At 44.7% G+C, this 20,233-nt stretch overlaps 2 protein-coding genes across 21 annotated transcripts in view; both read right to left on the reverse strand.

Moving 5' to 3' along the window:
* LOC309541212 (TRPM8 channel-associated factor homolog) overlaps positions 1-19,040 on the reverse strand; it is a 33,423-nt gene extending 14,383 nt beyond the window's left edge. Inside the window, exons 1-4 of one of the 5 annotated variants that reach the window (XM_082238782.1) lie at positions 18,881-19,040; positions 6,037-6,195; positions 3,259-3,909; positions 468-1,118 (exon numbers count right to left, since the gene is read on the reverse strand). In XM_082238782.1, the coding sequence (XP_082094908.1) occupies positions 468-1,118; positions 3,259-3,884 (1,277 nt within the window). In that variant the 5' untranslated portion in view covers positions 3,885-3,909; positions 6,037-6,195; positions 18,881-19,040. Of the gene's footprint in view, positions 1-467; positions 1,119-1,466; positions 1,527-3,258; positions 3,910-6,036; positions 6,665-6,769; positions 6,950-18,880 lie in introns of those variants that run through there. The other 4 variants (XM_082238783.1, XM_082238781.1, XM_082238780.1 and 1 more) reach the window with 4 other exon arrangements.
* Positions 19,041-19,108: 68 nt separating this feature from the next.
* The window catches only part of LOC309541425 (endonuclease domain-containing 1 protein-like), a 157,928-nt gene continuing 156,803 nt past the window's right edge, over positions 19,109-20,233 (reverse strand). For all 16 annotated transcript variants that reach the window (XM_082239279.1, XM_082239274.1, XM_082239285.1 and 13 more), the window contains one exon: positions 19,109-19,798. In XM_082239279.1, coding sequence (XP_082095405.1) covers positions 19,274-19,798 — 525 coding nt within the window. In that variant the 3' untranslated portion in view covers positions 19,109-19,273. The remainder of the gene's footprint in view (positions 19,799-20,233) is intronic.

Below are 20,233 nucleotides of genomic sequence, written 5' to 3' on the forward strand. Positions count from 1 at the left end.
ATTTTGTTTTGACTACGGCAGACCAACACGGTCTTTTATTTTAATGTTTAAAATGATTAAAGTTAAAATGTGTAAAATTATATAAAACCAAGGGGGGAAAGTATGCATTAGACATACAGTGGTGCCTCGCAAGACGAAAAGAATCCGTTCTGTGATTCTCTTCGTCTAGCGGTTTTTTCGTCTTGCGAAGCAAGCCCATTGACGGATTAGCGGATTAGCGCTATTAGCAGCTTATCGGATCAGCTGATAAGCGGCTTAGCGGCTTAGAAAAAGGGGGGGAGGAAAAAAACCCGCAGGAACTCACAAGACATTTTCGTCTTGCGAAGCAAGCCCATAGGAAATCCGTTTTGCGAAGCACCTCCAAAACGGAAAACTCTTTCGTCTAGCGAGTTTTCCATCTTGCGAGGCATTCGTCTTGCGGGGCACCACTGTATGTAAATAAAACAGACAATAAATAGTGTACTTACTGGGTGATCAAGGGAACCTTTGGCATTTTCTCTTGCACTGGGAAGATCCCATTCTCTCCCACGTTGGCAGTGAAGTACACCCCGGAAACACTGGTCACCCAGTTGCCAGGAAATTCAGCCAGCACTTTCTCCTTTCCATGTTGACTTGACCAGTACCAGGCCTGTCCGCCAATGAGCAGACCCCCGCCTCTCTTTACAAACTGCACAAGGCCATCGGCTTGCGTGGCATCGTAAGCGTCAATGCAGTAGACCCCAAGAGAGTCCCCAGGCCTTGCATCTGGGTGCACCTTGACACCGTTACTGAGGAGCAACTCGGAGAGGGCACCCAAACTTTTGTGGACACCGATCTGCGCCGTCGAGGATGGCTTGAGCCACTCCAGGCTATTTCTAATGAATGGCAGGAACTGGGGGATTTTCAGCATGGATTCGTGTGCCGTCACCACCATCCGGCCTGCCCCATACCAGGATGCGGCTATTAGTACTTGCCCGTTGGTACTTACAAGGACAGGGAAATCTTGGTCTCCTGTGAGAAGCAGCTCGCAAGGATTGAACTCCCCAGTGACAGCCAAAGACTCAATACCTTTCACCAAAGATTCATAAGATTTTCTGGACTCCCTCTGGACTGTTTGGAATGCTGGTCTACAGGTGTATCTGAGAGGACAAATATCTGTTAAGTTGCAATATCTGTTAAGTTGTGGGTGAACATATCAGACGACACAGCGATTCTTCAAACAGCTCTTGTTTATTCACAGGCCAGGCCAGAACTGAACTGCAGGGTTCAGCCAGCCTGCTTATATAGAGCTCCACTACAATGCAACTGTAACACTTTCTGTAACTATCCAATCACTGAATGTCACTTTCAATCCCTTATTTGCATATTTGGACCTGAGTGAAAACTATCTACAGTATCCCCCTGCTGGCCCAGGGTGAGAACTTCAATACATAACAATATCTATCTGTAATTCCCCATGAAACCTTCCTAAAAATGTACAATCTTACCAGACCTCAGTCTCTTTGGCTCTTCCCTGTCCAGTTGTACCTTGGAAGTAAAATAGAATCTGTTCCGGAAGTCTGTTCAACTGTCAAAGCGTTTGAAAACCGAATCGCAGCTTCTGAATGGCTGCCGGAAGCTCCTGCAGCCAATCAGAAGCCATGGAAGCCCCATCAGACGTTCAGGTTCCAATAGAACATTCACATACCAGAACAATCACTTCCATGTTTGCAGAGTTCAGGAGCCAAAACGTCTTGAGTTCCAGGGTGTTTGGGATCCAAGGTGCGACTGTATATACTTTTAAAGCTCTGCTATATTAGTACCCAGGCAGCAGTTAGCTTGAGAAAAAAATCAGTGGGGTAAAATGTAGCTTGCCCAGCCCTTGGTCTTTGACCCATCCATCCTGTCTCTCTGTCGCCTCCATAACTACTAATGGAGCTATTCCGTCCTATTTGGTGTGTCCTTAATGGATTCGTAAGCCCACTGAGTGACCTGATTGATTCGGACAAAATCAGCATTCAGAATTAGCCAGGAGGCTGAGGATTGTCAGAATGTAAAGGCTTCAAGAAGTCTTGTCACCATGTATGGTGACTCAGACTTAAGAATAAAATTGGTGCTGAGAAATGCCTCCCTGCCCGACTCGATAGTAAGAAAGTGCCTCTTTTCTCACCGCAGCACGAATCACCCTTGGAAGGACAAAATGGCGGCTAGACATTCCAGGAGCCATGTGACAAATAGCTTTTCTACCCTATTTTTTAAACACTGGACAAAACACCTACTTTTTTGAAGGGCAGTCACTGCAGAGGGAGCTCAGGTTGAAATAACTTGGGTGATTTCTTAATTTATCCCAAGAGAGCATCGGGATGCTCATCCTTCACTATTTCCCACGAAAACTTTGGATTGAAATCTTTGTCTCTTAATAAGGGGAGCAAAAGCCTCAAAAACACCCTACTTACAGAGCTGGGATTTCTACTGCTGCTTTGAAGCCAATTTTATTTGGGGCATCATCCTGAGGATCAGTGCTGTTTCTTTACGCAAAGAGGGGCCGGAACCCGCCATGAATGCCTCCGTTGTTCTCTTATAATGGCAATTGAGTCCACCTGAGAGGTGCTGGAACTGAGTTCCGGCTGAAAAAAAAAGCCCTGTTGAGGGCTATAACCTGTTTATGTGGTAGGTAGGTCACCCCCCCCCCCATTTATACTTAGGCTAGATTTATGCTGTAAAAGAATATCTATGCTCTCTATATGCATTCTATCCTCTCACACACAAAATGGGTTTGTATGTTGTCATTATTTTGGCATTGCTTAAGGGCCCAGAATGCATCTGACAGCTAGGATAAGTTTTCGCTTTTCTGATTATTTGGGGCAGGCAGATTCATTATGGTTTTCTTCCTCTCCGTATACACAAACGGGGGGGGGGGGATTTCCTCATAATGAATCTTGCTGGGTCTATCTGTTGGTCATCCCAAATTGGGACATGCTATCAGGAGCGGAATACTTCAAACAAATTTTCACTCAAACCTCATTTGTCGAACGTAATCCATTCTGGAAGACGGTTCGACTTCCGAAACGTTCGACAACTGAAAGCAGAAGCCTCAATACAATAGGGAAACTCAAAACAGAAGCCGTGTAGCATGTTTGGCCTTTGAAAATCGTACGAAAACCGGAACAGTTACTTCCAAGTTTTTTTGCGTTCGGGAGCCGAAATGTTCGAAAACGGAGCCGTTCGAGAACCAAAGTTTGGCTGTAGCATTGTTTCTTCTCCCAAGAAGAATAAATGGAGATAAAGAGGTATACTTACTCAGGGCTTGGGGGAACCTCTGGTATATCCTGTTGCACGGGGAAGACCCCATTGTCTCCCACAGCAGCGGTGAAGTATACTCCAGCCATGCCAGTCACCCGGTTGCCAGGAAATTCAGCCAGCACCTTCTCTTTTCCATGTTGATAGGACCAATGCCAGGCCTGCCCTCCAATGAGTAGACCCCCGCCTCTCTCTACAAACTGAGCAAGGCTGCCAGCTTGTGTGTCGTCATAGGCATTGATACAGTAGACCCCAAAGGAGTCTCCAAGCCGGGCGTTCGGATGTACTTGAACAGAATTCCTGAGGAGCAGATCAGAGAGAGTGGCCATGTTCTGGTGGACACCCACTTTTGCTGTTGGGGACGGCTTGAGCCACTCCAGGCTATTTCTAATGAAGGGCAGGAACTGGGGCATTTGCAACATGGCTTCATGCGCCGTCACCACCACCCGGCCTGCCCCGTACCAGGATGCGGCTATTAGTACGTTGCCCTTCGTGCTCACCAGCACAGGAAAAGCTTGGTATCCGGTGAGAAGGAGTTTGCAAGGGTTGAAGCCCCCGGTGACATCAAAATACTGAATACCTTTCACCAGTGACGAATAAGAATTTCTGGAGTGCATCTGGGACATTGAGACTGCTGGACCGCTTACAGAACTGGAAGACCAAGAAATAACACACACACACCCAAAGAAAACACGTTAAAAATTTCCTGTCCACCTGCAAGGTCCATACTTACTTCCCATGTGAAACCTACGTAAAGTACACAAGCTAGCCATCTTGTGTGTGTGATCATTCTCCTAAATTCGTTGTTGTCGTCACGCATTTATACAAGAAGCAACAGTGTGCAGTCGTACCTTGGATCCCGAACGCCTTGCAAGTTGAATGTTTCGGCTCCGGAACGGCGCAAACCCGGAAGTGATTGTTTTGGTTTGCAAACTATTTTTGGAAGCCGAACGTCTGATGGGGCTTCTGCAACTTCCAGTTGGCTTTGGTTTCTGAATGTTTTGGAAGTCAGATGGACTTCCAGAATAGATTCGGTTCAACTTCCACGGTATAAGTGTATATTGAACCACCATACCCCCCACTCCACAAAAGCACATTTCTATACTAGGTTTTTAAAATTGGGGCTCGTCTTATACACGAGTAGTGCTGAGGGGTGTTTTCTTAATTTGGAGTTCCTCAAAATGGGCATCATACATGGGGTCGTTTTATACATGGAAAAATATGGTACATCTAACATTCCAGTCAAAAGTATCATTCCATAAGCTGCCATGCATTGCTGGAGGCCTGTCCCCGTATTAAAGGTAAAGGACCCCTGACAGTTAAGTCCAGTCGTGGATGATTCTGGGGTTGCAGCGCTCATCTCGCTTCACTGGCCAAGGGAGCCGGCATTTGTCTGCAGACAGTTTTTCTGGGTCATGTGGCCAGCATGACTAAGCCGCTTTTGGCAAACTAGAGCAGCGCACGGAAATGCCGTTTACCTTCCCGCCAGAGTGATACCTATTTATCTACTTGTACTTTGACGTGCTTTCAAACTGATAGGTTGGCAGGAGCTGGGACCGAACAACGGGAGCTCGCCCCGTTGCAGGGATTCAAACCGCTGACCTTCCGATCAGCAAGCCCAAGGCTCAGTGGTTTACACCACAGTGCCACCTGTGTCCCTGTCCCCACATTGCAGTGATGTAATAAAGTGATGTCAGGTTGATTGTAAATTAGCGCTTTTCCTGTCTGCTCAACTCTCCTGGGTATAAGTTTCTCAGGGTTAATTCCCAGAGTTGTGAGATCCAGATGTCAAACAGGTTTGCATTTAGACCCTAGCAGTGCCGGATCTACATATTAGGATAAACAAGCTATAGCTTAGAGCCTCACTCTCTTGGGGGGGGGCCCAAAAAAATAAAAGAAAAACAACAACTGGATGTACATTTCCAAAATTCAAAATAAAAAAACAAATAAAATAAAACCTACATACAGCAACAGTGTTTTGTGTTGTGTAGGCTCCTAAGATGTAAGTCAGACATTCCCAAACTCAGCCCTCCAGATGTTATGGGACTACAATTCCCATCATCCCTGACCACTGGTCCTGTTAGCTAGCGATGATGGGAGTTGTAGTCCCAAGTTTGGGGGTGCCTGGTGGAAGTAATGGGCCCCACCTGCTAGCCTACTTCTTAATTGTATTTCAGTTCAACAATTACTTTGATAAAAGTAATGTTATGTGCAAATGGCTTTAGATACCTATGAGGCCCATAAATTACAATATAGCATATATTCAACACAAAAAAAAAAACAGTGACAATTTGTTGTTGACCAAGGACAACTGGGCATATAAAGGACCCCATTACCTTCAGTTCCTCATCAAACCTAAATCTGGCTCTGTGCCCTAGCACACCTCTTAGGCTTCTTCCTTAACTTCCACACTCTTAGTTGGGTTTGGGCCATGCCTTTGGACCCCTGCGTAAGGTGTTAGGGCCGTCTTAAGTATATCCGGCGCCGTGGTGCAAAGATCCCTCCGGCGCCCCCCCCCCCCGAGCAGCGCACGGAAACTCCGTTTACCTTCCCACCAGAGTGGTACCTATTTATCTACTTGCACTTTGACGTGCTTTCGAACTGCTAGGTGGGCAGGAGCAGGGACCAAACAATGGGAGCTCACCCCGTCGTGGGGATTTGAACTGCCAACCTTCTGATCAGCAAATCCTAGGCTCTGTAGTTTAACCCACAGCACTACCCGTGTCCCTTAATCTGGATCTACAAGGCTGTTTAAGGAGGAGTGGATGAATGGCTTACCGCTTCCAGAAGATTCCTCAAAATTTGCAACTGAAAAGCAGTGGCAACAGAGCTTTTCCTCTTCTGCTTTCTCAGAGAGTTGTGTCTGGTGCTGTCACTCCTTCGGATGGGCAGCTTGCTCAGAACTGCTTTGAATTCTTGTAAGGCTTTTGCAGGAATCTGAAATGCAGAGTGCGAGGAGCTAGTACGGTCTGTTCACCTATATGACCGTGAAAAGTGAAAGTGAAAGATTAAACTGGTCTAAATTTGTACTTTGCATGTCAACGACCTGGAATAAAAAGCATGACACACACACAAAAAGTTACATTGATTACTTTCTCTTTTAATTAAAGATACTCCTTTTTCTTCTTTGTAGTTGAAACTCATCCATAGTTTATTAGTCGCCTTCAGAATGTAAGAAATAGCTTAAAGCCGCCTTCTAGTGAGCAAGTGTTGCCATATTTTCACAGGCAGTGGAAAGTTTTCTTGCTGAGTCTGTCCTTTGTAGCTGAAGAAAGGCAATCTTGAGTCAGTTTGTTCAGAGGCAAGTCTCACTGATTGCAGTGGAAACTTACTCCCTTGCAAATGTGTTTACTATTGCAGGCTCAAATTGCCCTTGTTTTTTGCCGTGGCTACTGGTTGTTCTTTGCTGTAAGAAAACAGACACGGCAATTTGCATGCGCTAGTTGCTCCCTTTGTAATACGAGGAATCTGTTCTAGCCAGCACTGTTGCACACCTGCTTCTCTGTTTCACATACCTGGCAAGAGCCACACAGGAAGTTGTCCTTTTGATGCCTTCCTCAGAACTGTCAGGTGAGCACTTGACAGTGCAATTCTTTCTGCAATTCGGCTGTCTCAGTTTGGCCTGTGCCTTAAGGCAGAATTAAATGTCGTGTTCCAGAATCGTGTTTTCTCTCCAGCGTGTCCGAGAAGTAGTTCCGGGAACTTCTGGGCAAGTGGCCAAAATAATCTCTGATAGAATAGAATAGAATTTATTATTTATATCCACGCCCATCTGGCTGGGTTTCCGCAGCCACTCTGGGCGGCTTCCAACAAAGTATTAAAATACAGTGGTCAGTTCAACATTAAAAGCTTCCCTAAAGAGGGCTGACTTCAGATGTCTTCTAAAAGTCTGGTGGTTGTTCTTCTCTTTGACATCTGATGGGAGGGTGTTCCACAGGGCGGGTGCCACGACTGAGAAGGCCCTCTGCCTGGTTCCCTGTAACTTGGCTTCTCGCAATGAGGGAACCGCCAGAAGGCCCTCGGCGCTGGATCTCAGTGTCCGGGCAGAACGATGGGGGTGGAGATGCTCCTTCAGGTATACTGGGCCATTTAGGGCTTTAAAGGTCAGCACCAACACTTTGAATTATGCTCGGAAACGTACTGGGAGCCAATGTAGTTCTTTCAAGATCGGTGTTATGTGGTCTCAGCGGCTGCTCCCAGTCACCAGTCTAGCTGCTGCATTCTGGATTAGTTGTAGTTTAATTTTATTTATTTAAGCAGATTTCTGCCGCAGCCACGGTACTCAGGATGGCAGACTGCAAAAACCCGTTCGTAAAACTAAGAAAACAATGGGAATAGGAAATGGGAACATGAAGCCAGAGGTCTTGTGTTGCAAACTCATCTGCTTGGCAAGTCATATGTCAGCTGGAGTAAAAATAACTGCATTGGGCAGCAAGAAGTCAAGAGAGGGGCTACGAATTCCTTATTTGGATGTGGTCATAGAGAGATGATAATACAGTGGTACCTCAGGTTAAGTACTTAATTCGTTCTGGAGGTCCGTACTTAACCTGAAACTGTTCTTAACCTGAGGCTCCACTTTAGCTAATGGGGCCTCCTGCTGCCGCCGTGCCACTGTAGCACAATTTCTGTTCTCATCCTGAAGCAAAGTTCTTAACCTGAAGCAATATTTCTGGGTTAGCAGAGTCTGTAACCTGAAGCGTATGTAACCTGAAGCGTAAGTACCACAATAATAATAATAATAATAATAATTTTATATGCCACCCATTGGACTGGGTTGCCCTAGCCGCTCTGCGCGGTTTCTAACAAATTGAAAACATTAAGCACAGTGAAACATCAAACATTAAAAACTTCCCTGTACAGAGCTGCCTTTAGATGTCTTCTAAAATTCAGATAGTTATCTGCTTGACACCTTACAGTAGGGCATCTCACAGGGCAGGCGCCACTACCGAGAAGGCCCTCTGCCTGGTTCCCTGTAGCTTCACATCTCACAGGGAGGGAACCTCAGTGCTGGACCTCAGTGTCTGGGTAGAGATGTTCCTTCAGGTATACTGGGCGGAGGCCGTTTAGAGCTTTAAAGGTCAGAACAAGCACTTTTATTATTTGATTCTATTTATTTTTTTCATTTGCATTTTCAAAAACAGGAGCAGAGAGCATACTTAACCCCCCTCCCCCATCCCACTTACAACTTCATACCAAATTCAGCATGTGTATATGTTGTTAGAGGGGGGGATGAACAGAAACTGTGACTCCATGAGACCGATGTAAAACCAAGTTAAATAAGGACTTTATTTCAAAACAACAAACAGCAACGCTTTTGGGTGTTTTTCCTGCAGGCAGAGTTCAAACTGCATCTTTTCTCCTTTTGTAGCCATGGGCAGCTGCACCCAACCAGCCCAGAGCTTACAGAAACTGCTCTTAAAGGTACAAACATGTTTCTGTACAGAATGATTCCCAGTACCCCCACTCATTCTAACAGAAACAGAAACAGTACTTTTTTGTTATTTAATCATTTAGTCATGTCCGACTCTTCATGACCCCCTGGACCAGAGCACGCCAGGCACTCCTGTCTTCCACTGCCTCCCGCAGTTTGCTCAAACTCATGCTGGTAGCTTCAAGAACACTATCCAACCATCTTGTCCTCTGTCGTCCCCTTCTCCTTGTGCCCTCCATCTTTCCCAACATCAGGGTCTTTCCCAGGGAGTCTTCTCTTCTCATGAGGTGGCCAAAGTCTTGGAGCCTCAGCTTCAGGATCTGTCCTTCCAGTGAGCACTCAGGGCTGATTTCCTTAAGAATGGATAGGTTTGATCTTCTTGCAGTCCATAGGACTCTCAAGAGTCTCCTCCAGCACCAGAATTCAAAAGCATCCATTCTTTGGCGAACAGCCTTCTTTATGGTCCAGCTCTCACTTCCATACATCACTACTGGGAAAACCATAGCTTTAACTATACAGACCTTTGTTGGCATGGTGATGTCTCTGCTTTTTAAGATGCTGTCTAGGTTTGCCATCACCTTTCTCCCAAGGAGCAGGCGTCTTTTAATTTCGTGACTTCTGTCACCATCTGCAGTGATCATGGAGCCCAAGAAAGTAAAATCTCTCACTGCCTCCATTTCTTCCCCTTCTATTTGCCAGGAGGTGATGGGCCCAGTGGCCATGATCTTCGTTTTTTTGATGTTGAGCTTCAGACCATATTTTGCACTCTCCTCTTTCACCCTCATTAAAAGATTCTTTAATTCCACATCACTTTCTGCCATCAAGGTTGTGTCATCTGCATATCTGAGGTTGTTGATATTTCTTCCTGCAATCTTAATTCTGGCTTGGGATTCATCCAGCCCAGCCTTTCGCATGATGAATTCTTCATATAAGTTAAATAAGCAGGGAGACAATATACAGCCTTGCCTTACTTCTTTCCCAATTTAGAACCAATCAGTTGTTCCATATCCAGTTCTAATTGTAGCTTCTTGTCCCACATAGAGATTTCTCAGGGGACATATGAGGTGATCAGGCACTCCCATTTCTTTAAGAACTTGCCATAGTTTGCTGTGGTTGACACAGTCAAAGGCTTTTGCGTAGTCAATGAAGCAGAAGTAGATGTCTTTCTGGAACTCTCTAGCTTTCTCCATAATCCAGCACATGTTTGCAATTTGGTCTCTGGTTCCTCTGCCCCTTCAAAATCCAGCTTGCACTTCTGGGAGTTCTAGGTCCACATACTGCTTAAGCCTGCCTTGTAGAATTTTAAGCATAACCTTGCTAGCGTGTGAAATGAGTGCAATTGTTGGAGCATTCTTTGGCACTGCCCTTCTTTGGGATTGGGATGTAGACTGATCTTCTCCAATCCTCTGGCCACTGCTGAGTTTTTCAAATTTGCTGGCATATTGAGTGTAGCACCTTAACAGCATCATCTTTTAAAATTTTAAATAGTTCAGCTGGAATACCATCGCTTCCACCGGCCTTGTTATTAGCAGTGCTTTCTAAGGCCCATTTGACTTCATTCTCCAGGATGTCTGGCTCAAGGTCAGCAACCACACTACCTGGGGTGTACGAGACATCCATTTCTTTCTGGTATAGTTCCTCTGTGTATTCTTGCCACCTCTTCTTGATGTCTTCTGCTTCTGTTAGGTCCTTTCCACTTTTGTCTTTTATTATTGTAATATTTGTACGAAATGTTCCTTTCATATCTCCAATTTTCTTGAACAGATCTCTGGTTTTTCCCATTCTATTGTTTTCCTCTATTTCTTTGCATTGCTCGTTTAAGAAGGCCTTCTTGTCTCTCCTTGCTATTTTTTGGAAATCTGCATTCAATTTCCTGTATCTTTCACTATCTCCCTCGCATTTTGCTTGCCTTCTCTCCCCCGCTATTTGTAAGGCCTCGTTGGACAGCCACTTTGCTTTCTTGCATTTCCTTTTCATTGGGATGGTTTTAGTTGCTGCCTCCTGTATAATGTTACAAGCCTCCATCCATAGTTCTTCAGGCACTCTTCGTTTTGAACTCCAAGGCCAAACTTGCCAGTTGTTCCTTTTATATCTTGACTCCCCACTTTAGCATTCCAAACCCCTATGATGAGAAGAACACCCTTCTTTGGTGTCATTTCCCTTACTTAATTCTGGCATTTTTGCAATACTGCGGAAATTGGCATGCCCCAAACGACGATGCCACAGATGCTGGCACTCATCATGCAAGGCTCTATTACAGGCTTTAACACATGCCCCAGACTCACTTATTAGCTGGTCTTTTAAAACAAATAAACCATTTTTTAGTGACGCTGTAACCACTTTTCCAGCTTTCTCTATTTTACAGCCTGAATTAGAGAAGTTTCCCTTAAACCCCTGTTTAACAAGACTTGTGGCTGAAGGCAAAATATTTTCTAAACTTGGTACACATAAAACATTGGTAAATTTGGTGCTTAAACAGTTAATATTCACACTACCCTTTCCAGCTGACTCATGCACTGTTCCATCAGCTAGTAGTACATTTACAGATTTACAAGGTTGCTTTTCTACAAGAACTTGTGCAGACTTAACAAAAATGTTTGTCGCTGCTGAGTCTAAAATCCAGTCCTGTCCAGTATCGTGACTGGTGCCTCGAACTGCTGCAGAAACATACTGGACTCAACTCTTCCTGCCTCCTCGCTTCCCAGCAAACGCTGTGTTTTCTCCCACAGACACAGTGCACTGTCGTACTAAATGCTTTGTTGACCCACAATGATAGTATCTTCTGACTGTGAAAGCTGCTTCCTCTGTGTGGTCAACAACCTCTTTAGGTTGCTGCTCCTCATCAGTTGCATATCTTTTACTGGACCACCTCCCATTTCCGGAATTACGGTGAAGGGTTGTCGCCTTCCTCTCATGGCGTCTTTCCTCCTTATCAAGCAAACGCCCAGTTAAGAAATGCATCGTTAATTGGCTTTCTGGAATTGCCTCCAGAGTCATCACTAAGTTATCCCATGACTCAGAAAGTGAAGACAGCACAATATAAACCTTTCTTTGCTCAGAAAATTGTTCCCCAAAGTTCATTTAACTGCAAAAATAAATCACGCATTCTTTGAAGATGTTTTGAAACACATTCACCCTCACTTAGTCTGGCTCGGTACAGAGCTCTCATTAGAGTAATTTTGCTGCTAGCAGTGTCTCTGATGTGTATCGCTCTCGAGTGCTTTCCAAATTTCACTTGCTGTTTCAAGGTCTCGCACATGAGATAACTGAGACTTCTCTAAACTCAAAATTAAATTGGCATATGCTTTGTCCTCCAGCCTTTGGTCTGCTTCATCTACTTCTTCATCCTCATCTTTTACAGGAGGGTTAACAATAACAGGCCAACATTGACAAAATAAAAAAATTCCTTCCAGTAGCACCTTAAAGACCAACTAAGTTAGTTCTTGGTATGAGCTTTCGTGTGCATGCACACTTCTTCTGATACCTATCTGTAACTAGTCCAACATTGTTCTTTCTTTAAAAATGCCTGCATCTGTAAACTCCATGACATATAATTGGACTCTCCCAGTTTCTCTACTGGAAAATATGAAGTTCCCCCTTGAGCTCCAGCTCGAAGTCCAGCCATGGCTCCACCCAGCTTTCAGCTTTCCACTCAGTCTTTACTCACACGTGGCTTGAAGCATTGTTCAGCTCCTGGTCTCAAACAAACACTCCCTGCCGACGCCTTCACACAGCCAGCTGCTTGAGAAACGCTGAGTTGCTTCCAGTCTCTGGGTTCTTTTCCACGCACTGTCTCTGCCCACTCAGGACTGGGCCCATAACCTGTTAGAGGGGGATTTTTCACTGGTGGCAGATGAACAGAACCTGACTCCATGAGACCAGTGTAAAACCAAGTTAAATAAGGACTTTATTTCAAAGCAACAAACAGCAACCCTTTTTGTTTTTCTGCTGCTCTGCATAATCCACATCTTTTTAATCATTTTTAATCATTCAATTTGTTACCTATTTCAACTCGGCTGGATTTACTCGAGACCTGCGAAGCTATGTATTTGTTTGTACTGGTTCTTAAAATATTCAGGAAACATCATTTCCTCCTTGTATTCCCTATCTTCATTTTCTCTTATCCTGTTCGTCGGACCAGCCAGTTCACCATATTCGAACATTTTGCACTGCCATTCCTCCTTGGTGAATACTAGACTTGTTCTCCACCTTTGTGCCAGTAAGGTTGTAGCTGTGGCATTGGCGTATAGTTTTTTGTTTTCGGGGGACCTCCGTTGTTGTCATCCCCAAGAGGAAAATCTTGTCAGTGTTTGTAAAAAAAAAAGGTTCTGACCTCCCTTTGTCGCCTCAGCCTGGTCCTTGGACCCTTGTCGGCATAAAAGAGTCCACAAGAAGAGTATCCTTGCAGAGTAATTTCTGCTTTTATTCTTAAGACTCTGCAAAAGCGAGCAGCAAGACGCACCTAGTTTTTGGAGGAGGAAAACAAGAAAAAAAAAATTCTGAATCGCAGAAGCCAGAACAGCAAGAGGGATCGCTGCGCCACCTTTGGTGGACGTGCCCAAAGATTAAGGCTTTCTGGGAAATGATATATAATGAACTGAAAAAGGTATTTAAATATACCTTCCTGAAGAAACCAGAGGCCTTTCTCCTGGGCATAGTTGGCCAATCAGTGCAAAAGAAAGATAGAACATTTTTTATGTATGCTACAACAGCAGCAAGAATACTCATTGCAAAGTATTGGAAGACACAAGATTTACCCACTCTGGAAGAATGGCAGATGAAGGTGATGGACTTTATGGAATTGGCAGAAATGACTGGCAGAATCCGAGACCAGGGAGAAGAGTTGGTGAAAGAAGACTGGAAGAAATTTAAAGACCATTTACAGAAATATTGTAAAATTAATGAATGTTAGAAGGATGTTGGATAGAAATTAAGGGGTTTCCAGCTGTAATGCTTTAGGAGATGAAAAAAAAAAGGTTTATAAATGGGTAAAAGCTTAATGGTAAGGATTTGCTGAACTAACAAATTGAAGTGGAACTAACAAAGAAGGGAGGTATGAGGAGGTCTGGGGAAATAAGCGTAAGGAAGATATGTTATGGAAAAATTTGCTCGGTCCCAGCTCCTGCCCACCTAGCAGTTCGCAAGCACGTCAAAGTGCAAGTAGATAAATAGGTACCACTCCGGCGGGAAGGAGCAGTAGTGTTATTTGTAGTGGTAAAAAACTGGGTTTTTTGGGGGGGAGGGGAGAGTCTTAAAGTGTTGACCTGTGCATAGAAACAAAGTCAGGATGAGTCCTGAGTGGTCACAAAATGCTGTGGGTTTGGTTTTTTTTTTGTAGGGAAGGGAGGAATACCAGAAAAAGAGTGGGAATGCAGTTGGGTCTTTGGGATCCCAAAGAACTGCACATCATACCATAGGTGCAGCCAAGGGGAGGGGACGGGGGGGCAGCTGCCCCCCTAACAAAGGACCTGACCCCCCCCCCAGAAATCCTAGCTACTCTTAGGCTTCATCCTGAGCCCTTTTTTTGCTGGTCACATTTGTTCTCAACAGTAGGAGTGGGGAGAAGCCATGGGAACTATAATAATAATAATAATAATAATAATAATAATAATAATAATAATAATAATAATTTATTTATATCCCGCCCTCCCCAGCCAAAGCCGGGCTCAGAGCGGCTAAGAACAGTAAGCGTAACACAGCATTACATTGACAAACATTGCCAACATTGACAAAATAAAAAAATTCCTTCCAGTAGCACCTTAAAGACCAACTAAGTTAGTTCTTGGTATGAGCTTTCGTGTGCATGCACACTTCTTCTGATACCTATCTGTAACTAGTCCAACATTGTTCTTTCTTTAAAAATGCCTGCATCTGTAAACTCCATGACATATAATTGGACTCTCCCAGTTTCTCTACTGGAAAATATGAAGTTCCCCCTTGAGCTCCAGCTCGAAGTCCAGCCATGGCTCCACCCAGCTTTCAGCTTTCCACTCAGTCTTTACTCACACGTGGCTTGAAGCATTGTTCAGCTCCTGGTCTCAAACAAACACTCCCTGCCGACGCCTTCACACAGCCAGCTGCTTGAGAAACGCTGAGTTGCTTCCAGTCTCTGGGTTCTTTTCCACGCACTGTCTCTGCCCACTCAGGACTGGGCCCATAACCTGTTAGAGGGGGATTTTTCACTGGTGGCAGATGAACAGAACCTGACTCCATGAGACCAGTGTAAAACCAAGTTAAATAAGGACTTTATTTCAAAGCAACAAACAGCAACCCTTTTTGTTTTTCTGCTGCTCTGCATAATCCACATCTTTTTAATCATTTTTAATCATTCAATTTGTTACCTATTTCAACTCGGCTGGATTTACTCGAGACCTGCGAAGCTATGTATTTGTTTGTACTGGTTCTTAAAATATTCAGGAAACATCATTTCCTCCTTGTATTCCCTATCTTCATTTTCTCTTATCCTGTTCGTCGGACCAGCCAGTTCACCATATTCGAACATTTTGCACTGCCATTCCTCCTTGGTGAATACTAGACTTGTTCTCCACCTTTGTGCCAGTAAGGTTGTAGCTGTGGCATTGGCGTATAGTTTTTTGTTTTCGGGGGACCTCCGTTGTTGTCATCCCCAAGAGGAAAATCTTGTCAGTGTTTGTAAAAAAAAAAGGTTCTGACCTCCCTTTGTCGCCTCAGCCTGGTCCTTGGACCCTTGTCGGCATAAAAGAGTCCAGAAGAAGAGTATCCTTGCAGAGTAATTTCTGCTTTTATTCTTAAGACTCTGCAAAAGCGAGCAGCAAGACGCACCTAGTTTTTGGAGGAGGAAAACAAGAAAAAAAATATTCTGAATCGCAGAAGCCAGAACAGCAAGAGGGATCGCTGCGCCACCTTTGGTGGACGTGCCCAAAGATTAAGGCTTTCTGGGAAATGATATATAATGAACTGAAAAAGGTATTTAAATATACCTTCCTGAAGAAACCAGAGGCCTTTCTCCTGGGCATAGTTGGCCAATCAGTGCAAAAGAAAGATAGAACATTTTTTTATGTATGCTACAACAGCAGCAAGAATACTCATTGCAAAGTATTGGAAGACACAAGATTTACCCACTCTGGAAGAATGGCAGATGAAGGTGATGGACTTTATGGAATTGGCAGAAATGACTGGCAGAATCCGAGACCAGGGAGAAGAGTTGGTGAAAGAAGACTGGAAGAAATTTAAAGACTATTTACAGAAATATTGTAAAATTAATGAATGTTAGAAGGATGTTGGATAGAAATTAAGGGGTTTCCAGCTGTAATGCTTTAGGAGATGAAAAAAAAAAGGTTTATAAATGGGTAAAAGCTTAATGGTAAGGATTTGCTGAACTAACAAATTGAAGTGGAACTAACAAAGAAGGGAGGTATGAGGAGGTCTGGGGAAATAAGCGTAAGGAAGATATGTTATGGAAAAATTTGCTCGGTCCCAGCTCCTGCCCACCTAGCAGTTCGCAAGCACGTCAAAGTGCAAGTAGATAAATAGGTACCACTCCGGCGGGAAGGAGCAGTAGTGTTATTTGTAGTGGTAAAAAACTGGGTTTTTTTGGGGGGAGGGGAGAGTCTTAAAGTGTTGACCTGTGCATAGAAACAAAGTCAGGATGAGTCCTGAGTGGTCACAAAATGCTGTGGGTTTGGTTTTTTTTTTGTAGGGAAGGGAGGAATACCAGAAAAAGAGTGGGAATGCAGTTGGGTCTTTGGGATCCCAAAGAACTGCACATCATACCATAGGTGCAGCCAAGGGGAGGGGACGGGGGGGCAGCTGCCCCCCTAACAAAGGACCTGACCCCCCCCCGAAATCCTAGCTACTCTTAGGCTTCATCCTGAGCCCTTTTTTTGCTGGTCACATTTGTTCTCAACAGTAGGAGTGGGGAGAAGCCATGGGAACTATAATAATAATAATAATAATAATAATAATAATAATAATAATAATAATAATAATAATAATAATTTATTTATATCCCGCCCTCCCCAGCCAAAGCCGGGCTCAGAGCGGCTAAGAACAGTAAGCGTAACACAGTTTACATAAAATCACAATCAAATAATTGAAATACATTCTAAAATCAATTCAGAATCAAATTAATGGCAACCATTGGGCTAGAGTTCTGTGAGGATTACCAAAGGAGGGGGTCAGACTGTGCCTTGTCCAAAGCCCTGGTGGAATAGCTCTGTCTTGCAGGCCCTGCGGAAAGATGTCAAGTCCCGCAGGGCCCTAGTCTCTTGTGACAGAGCCAGTGGCGTAGCGTGGGTTGTCAGCACCCGGGGCAAGGCAAGTAATTTGCACCCCCTAACCCGTGGATTTGCGCCCCCTAACCCTAACCCCCAGATGTTGTGCCCGGTGCGGCCGGCCCCCCCCTGCACCCCCCACGCTACGCCACTGGACAGAGCGTTCCACCAGATCGGGGCCACAGCCGAAAAAGCCCTGGCTCTGGTGAAATGGTGAAAACTGCTACTCTTTTTGGTAGCATAAGCCTGCAGAGAGACAGGGAATGCAGCACGGAAATTGTTCTTAAATCCTTAGGAAAGGAACTGAATACACACACACACACACAGTGGTACCTTGGGTTAAGTACTTAATTCATTCCGGAGGTCCGTCCTTAACCTGAAACTGTTCTTAACCTGAGGTACCACTTCAGCTAATGGGGCCTCCTGCTGCCACCGTGTGATTTCTGTTCTCATCCTGAAGCAAAGTTCTTGACCCAAGGTACTATTTCTGGGTTAGCGGAGTCTGTAACCTGAAGCGTCTGTAACCCGAGGTACCACTGTGTGTGTTTGTGTGTATATATATATCTTCACCACTTCCCCAGTGGTAATTCTGTATTGATTGTTTTGGATGTTGTATGTGATGCCAATAAAAGGTTTGATGAAGATATTTCTTCAGTTGCAGGAGTCCTTTGGCTGGGACCCCTACATCCGCATCTTCGCAGAGTACCAAAAGATAACCTCCATCTCAAATGACAACACCTTCAAGATGAAAGCCTGGAGAAGAGGAGGTTAAGGGGTGATATGATAGCCATGTTCAAATATATAAAAGGATGTCACATAGAGGAGGGAGAAAGGTTGTTTTCTGCTGCTCCAGAGAAGCGGACACGGAGCAATGGATCCAAACTACAAGAAAGAAGATTCCACCTAAACATTAGGAAGAACTTCCTGACAGTAAGAGCTGTTCGACAGTGGAACTTGCTGCCAAGGAGTGTGGTGGAGTCTCCTACTTTGGAGGTCTTTAAGCAGAGGCTTGACAACCATATGTCAGGAGTGCTCTGATGGTGTTTCCTGCTTGGCAGGGGGTTGGATTCGATGGCCCTTGTGGTCTCGTCCAACTCTATGATTCTATGATTCTATGAATCAGTGGGCAATACGCTTCTCTACAGAAGTGAAGAAGGAGACCTGGGTCCTTTCTTTAAAGCCTGGGGGTGGCTGATTACAGATGAGCTCATTCAGGAGCTGGCCAGATCCTTCAGTCCCTGGGCAGGGGATCCAATGAAGGAGTACGAATAGTCCTGAGGAAGCGCAAGGGAAGCGAACAGAGGTCGAAACTGACTAAACACAGTGATCTTGCACAAAATCGATTCCTCGCAACACAAATTCCTTTGTAGTGATTCGCTTGCCAGCTACTGATGATATGGAGCAGTTTATTTGGCTGCTGCTGCTGCCTTGAAAAATATAAGCACCTCTTGCTGAGTTGCCATTTAGTGCTGTACCCGAAGGAGCCTGGTTTATGGGCCTCTCCAGACTGGTGTTTTACCGCCGACCTGCATATAACCTCTTTATAAAGCCACCAGGGTCACATATATATCAAAGTCCCTTTCCTATTTAGGTATAACAGGAAAGTCTCCCTTATACTTTCAAATTGCTTTTTCTTAGCAGTTCCCCTAAGCACACAGTACAGTGTTACCTCGGGTTACATACGCTTCAGGTTACAGACTCCACTAACCCAGAAATAGTACCTCGGGTTAAGACCTTTGCTTCAGGATGAGAACAGGAATTGTGCTTTGGCAGCGTGGCAGCAGCGGGAGGCCCCATTAGCTAAAGTGGTGCTTCGTGTTAAGAACAGTGTCAGGTTAAGAACGGACCTCCGGAACGAATTATGTAACCCGAGGTAGCACTGTACTGACAAACTAAATGTTCAGAAAAAGCCATGTCCCAGATTTTGTGTCTAACCAACCGTTCTTGCTGAATACTGATGTTTTCCAATGGCTGGACAAGTAAACCCCATCAAATACAACAGCAGTTTCTTCTGAGTAACCAAACATAGGATTGTGTTGCAAGATGGGCAGAATTTATAGAGCGCAATGTTGATAACAACAATAAAACTTCTACCACCTAGAAACACGTCATCGTTTTCATTTTATTTAACAAGATTTAACAAGATTTTGAAAAAAGATCTGAAAAAATAAAACATCTCAATTCACCACCAATTTCTTTTAAGAACTTCACAACCTGTGAACTGAACTGGCAGTGAGAGGACATTGTGAGCGTCTCTGGTTGGGAGATGAATTTTATACATCCTTCCTCTACCTTGGGGATAAAACCAGCTCTCCCCGCAACCAGCTGAACACTAGTTACAGGAACCATTGAAAATATCCACTTTCTTCTTCCCATAAAGTTCAGCTAGGATTTTCTGGAGGGTCTCCAAGCTGTATTCCTTGACTTCATTCTCACTGTTTTTCGCTAGGGCAGCCCAGGATTTTCTGTGCTGGTTATCAAGCACACAACAAGCTGCCGACCAGATGTGGCTGGGCTTATTGACCCTGAGGTCCGAGATATACTCATCCCCGGGCACAGCTCCCACGAGGACGTACATATCATGGCAAGCCTGGGCTTCTTTCTTGAGGAGGCTCTCATGCTCAGCCCAGGCACCTTCATTGAGCTTGCTATACTGGGGCACGATATTGGTCAAAGTGGAAGTGGCCGCTCTGCTGTCTTCGTCCGGTTGGTGGCTCACTGGGTTCAAGTGCCCCTTTTCAATGCTTAAGGCCTGCGCATAATCGTCAAAAGTGGCCTGGCTCTTCTTAATCCCCGCGGCAGCGACGTTGGTTTCACGCTCGTCTTCCATACCCTTCCCCAAAGTTGGGTCTACGAGCTGAAAAACAGCAAGGAAAATAGGTCAACTGCTCCCTGCTCAGACATGCAGTGGAACCAGACAGGGCCTTCTCGGTGGTGGCGCCCACCCTGTGGAACACCCTCCCTTCAGATGTGAAGGAAACAAGTAGCTATCCTATCTTTAAAAGACATCTGAAGGTAGCCCTGTTTAGGGAAGTTTTTAACATTTAATGCTGTATTGTTTTTAATACTTGATTGGGAGCCGCCCAGAGTGGCTGGGGAAACTCAACCAAATGGGCGGGGTATAAATAATAAATTATTATTATTATTATTATTATTATTATTAACCAAACCTTTGAGACTGAGGCTACATCCACGCCATACAGCACTATCGTGTCACTTTGACATGTCTTGATTTCCTGCAAAGATTTCTGGGAACTTTAGTTTGTTAAAGGTGCTGAGAGTCGTTAGGAGA

The sequence above is a fragment of the Podarcis vaucheri genome (assembly GCF_965113315.1).
Source record: "Podarcis vaucheri genome assembly, chromosome: 10".
Taxonomy (NCBI): domain Eukaryota; kingdom Metazoa; phylum Chordata; class Lepidosauria; order Squamata; family Lacertidae; genus Podarcis; species Podarcis vaucheri.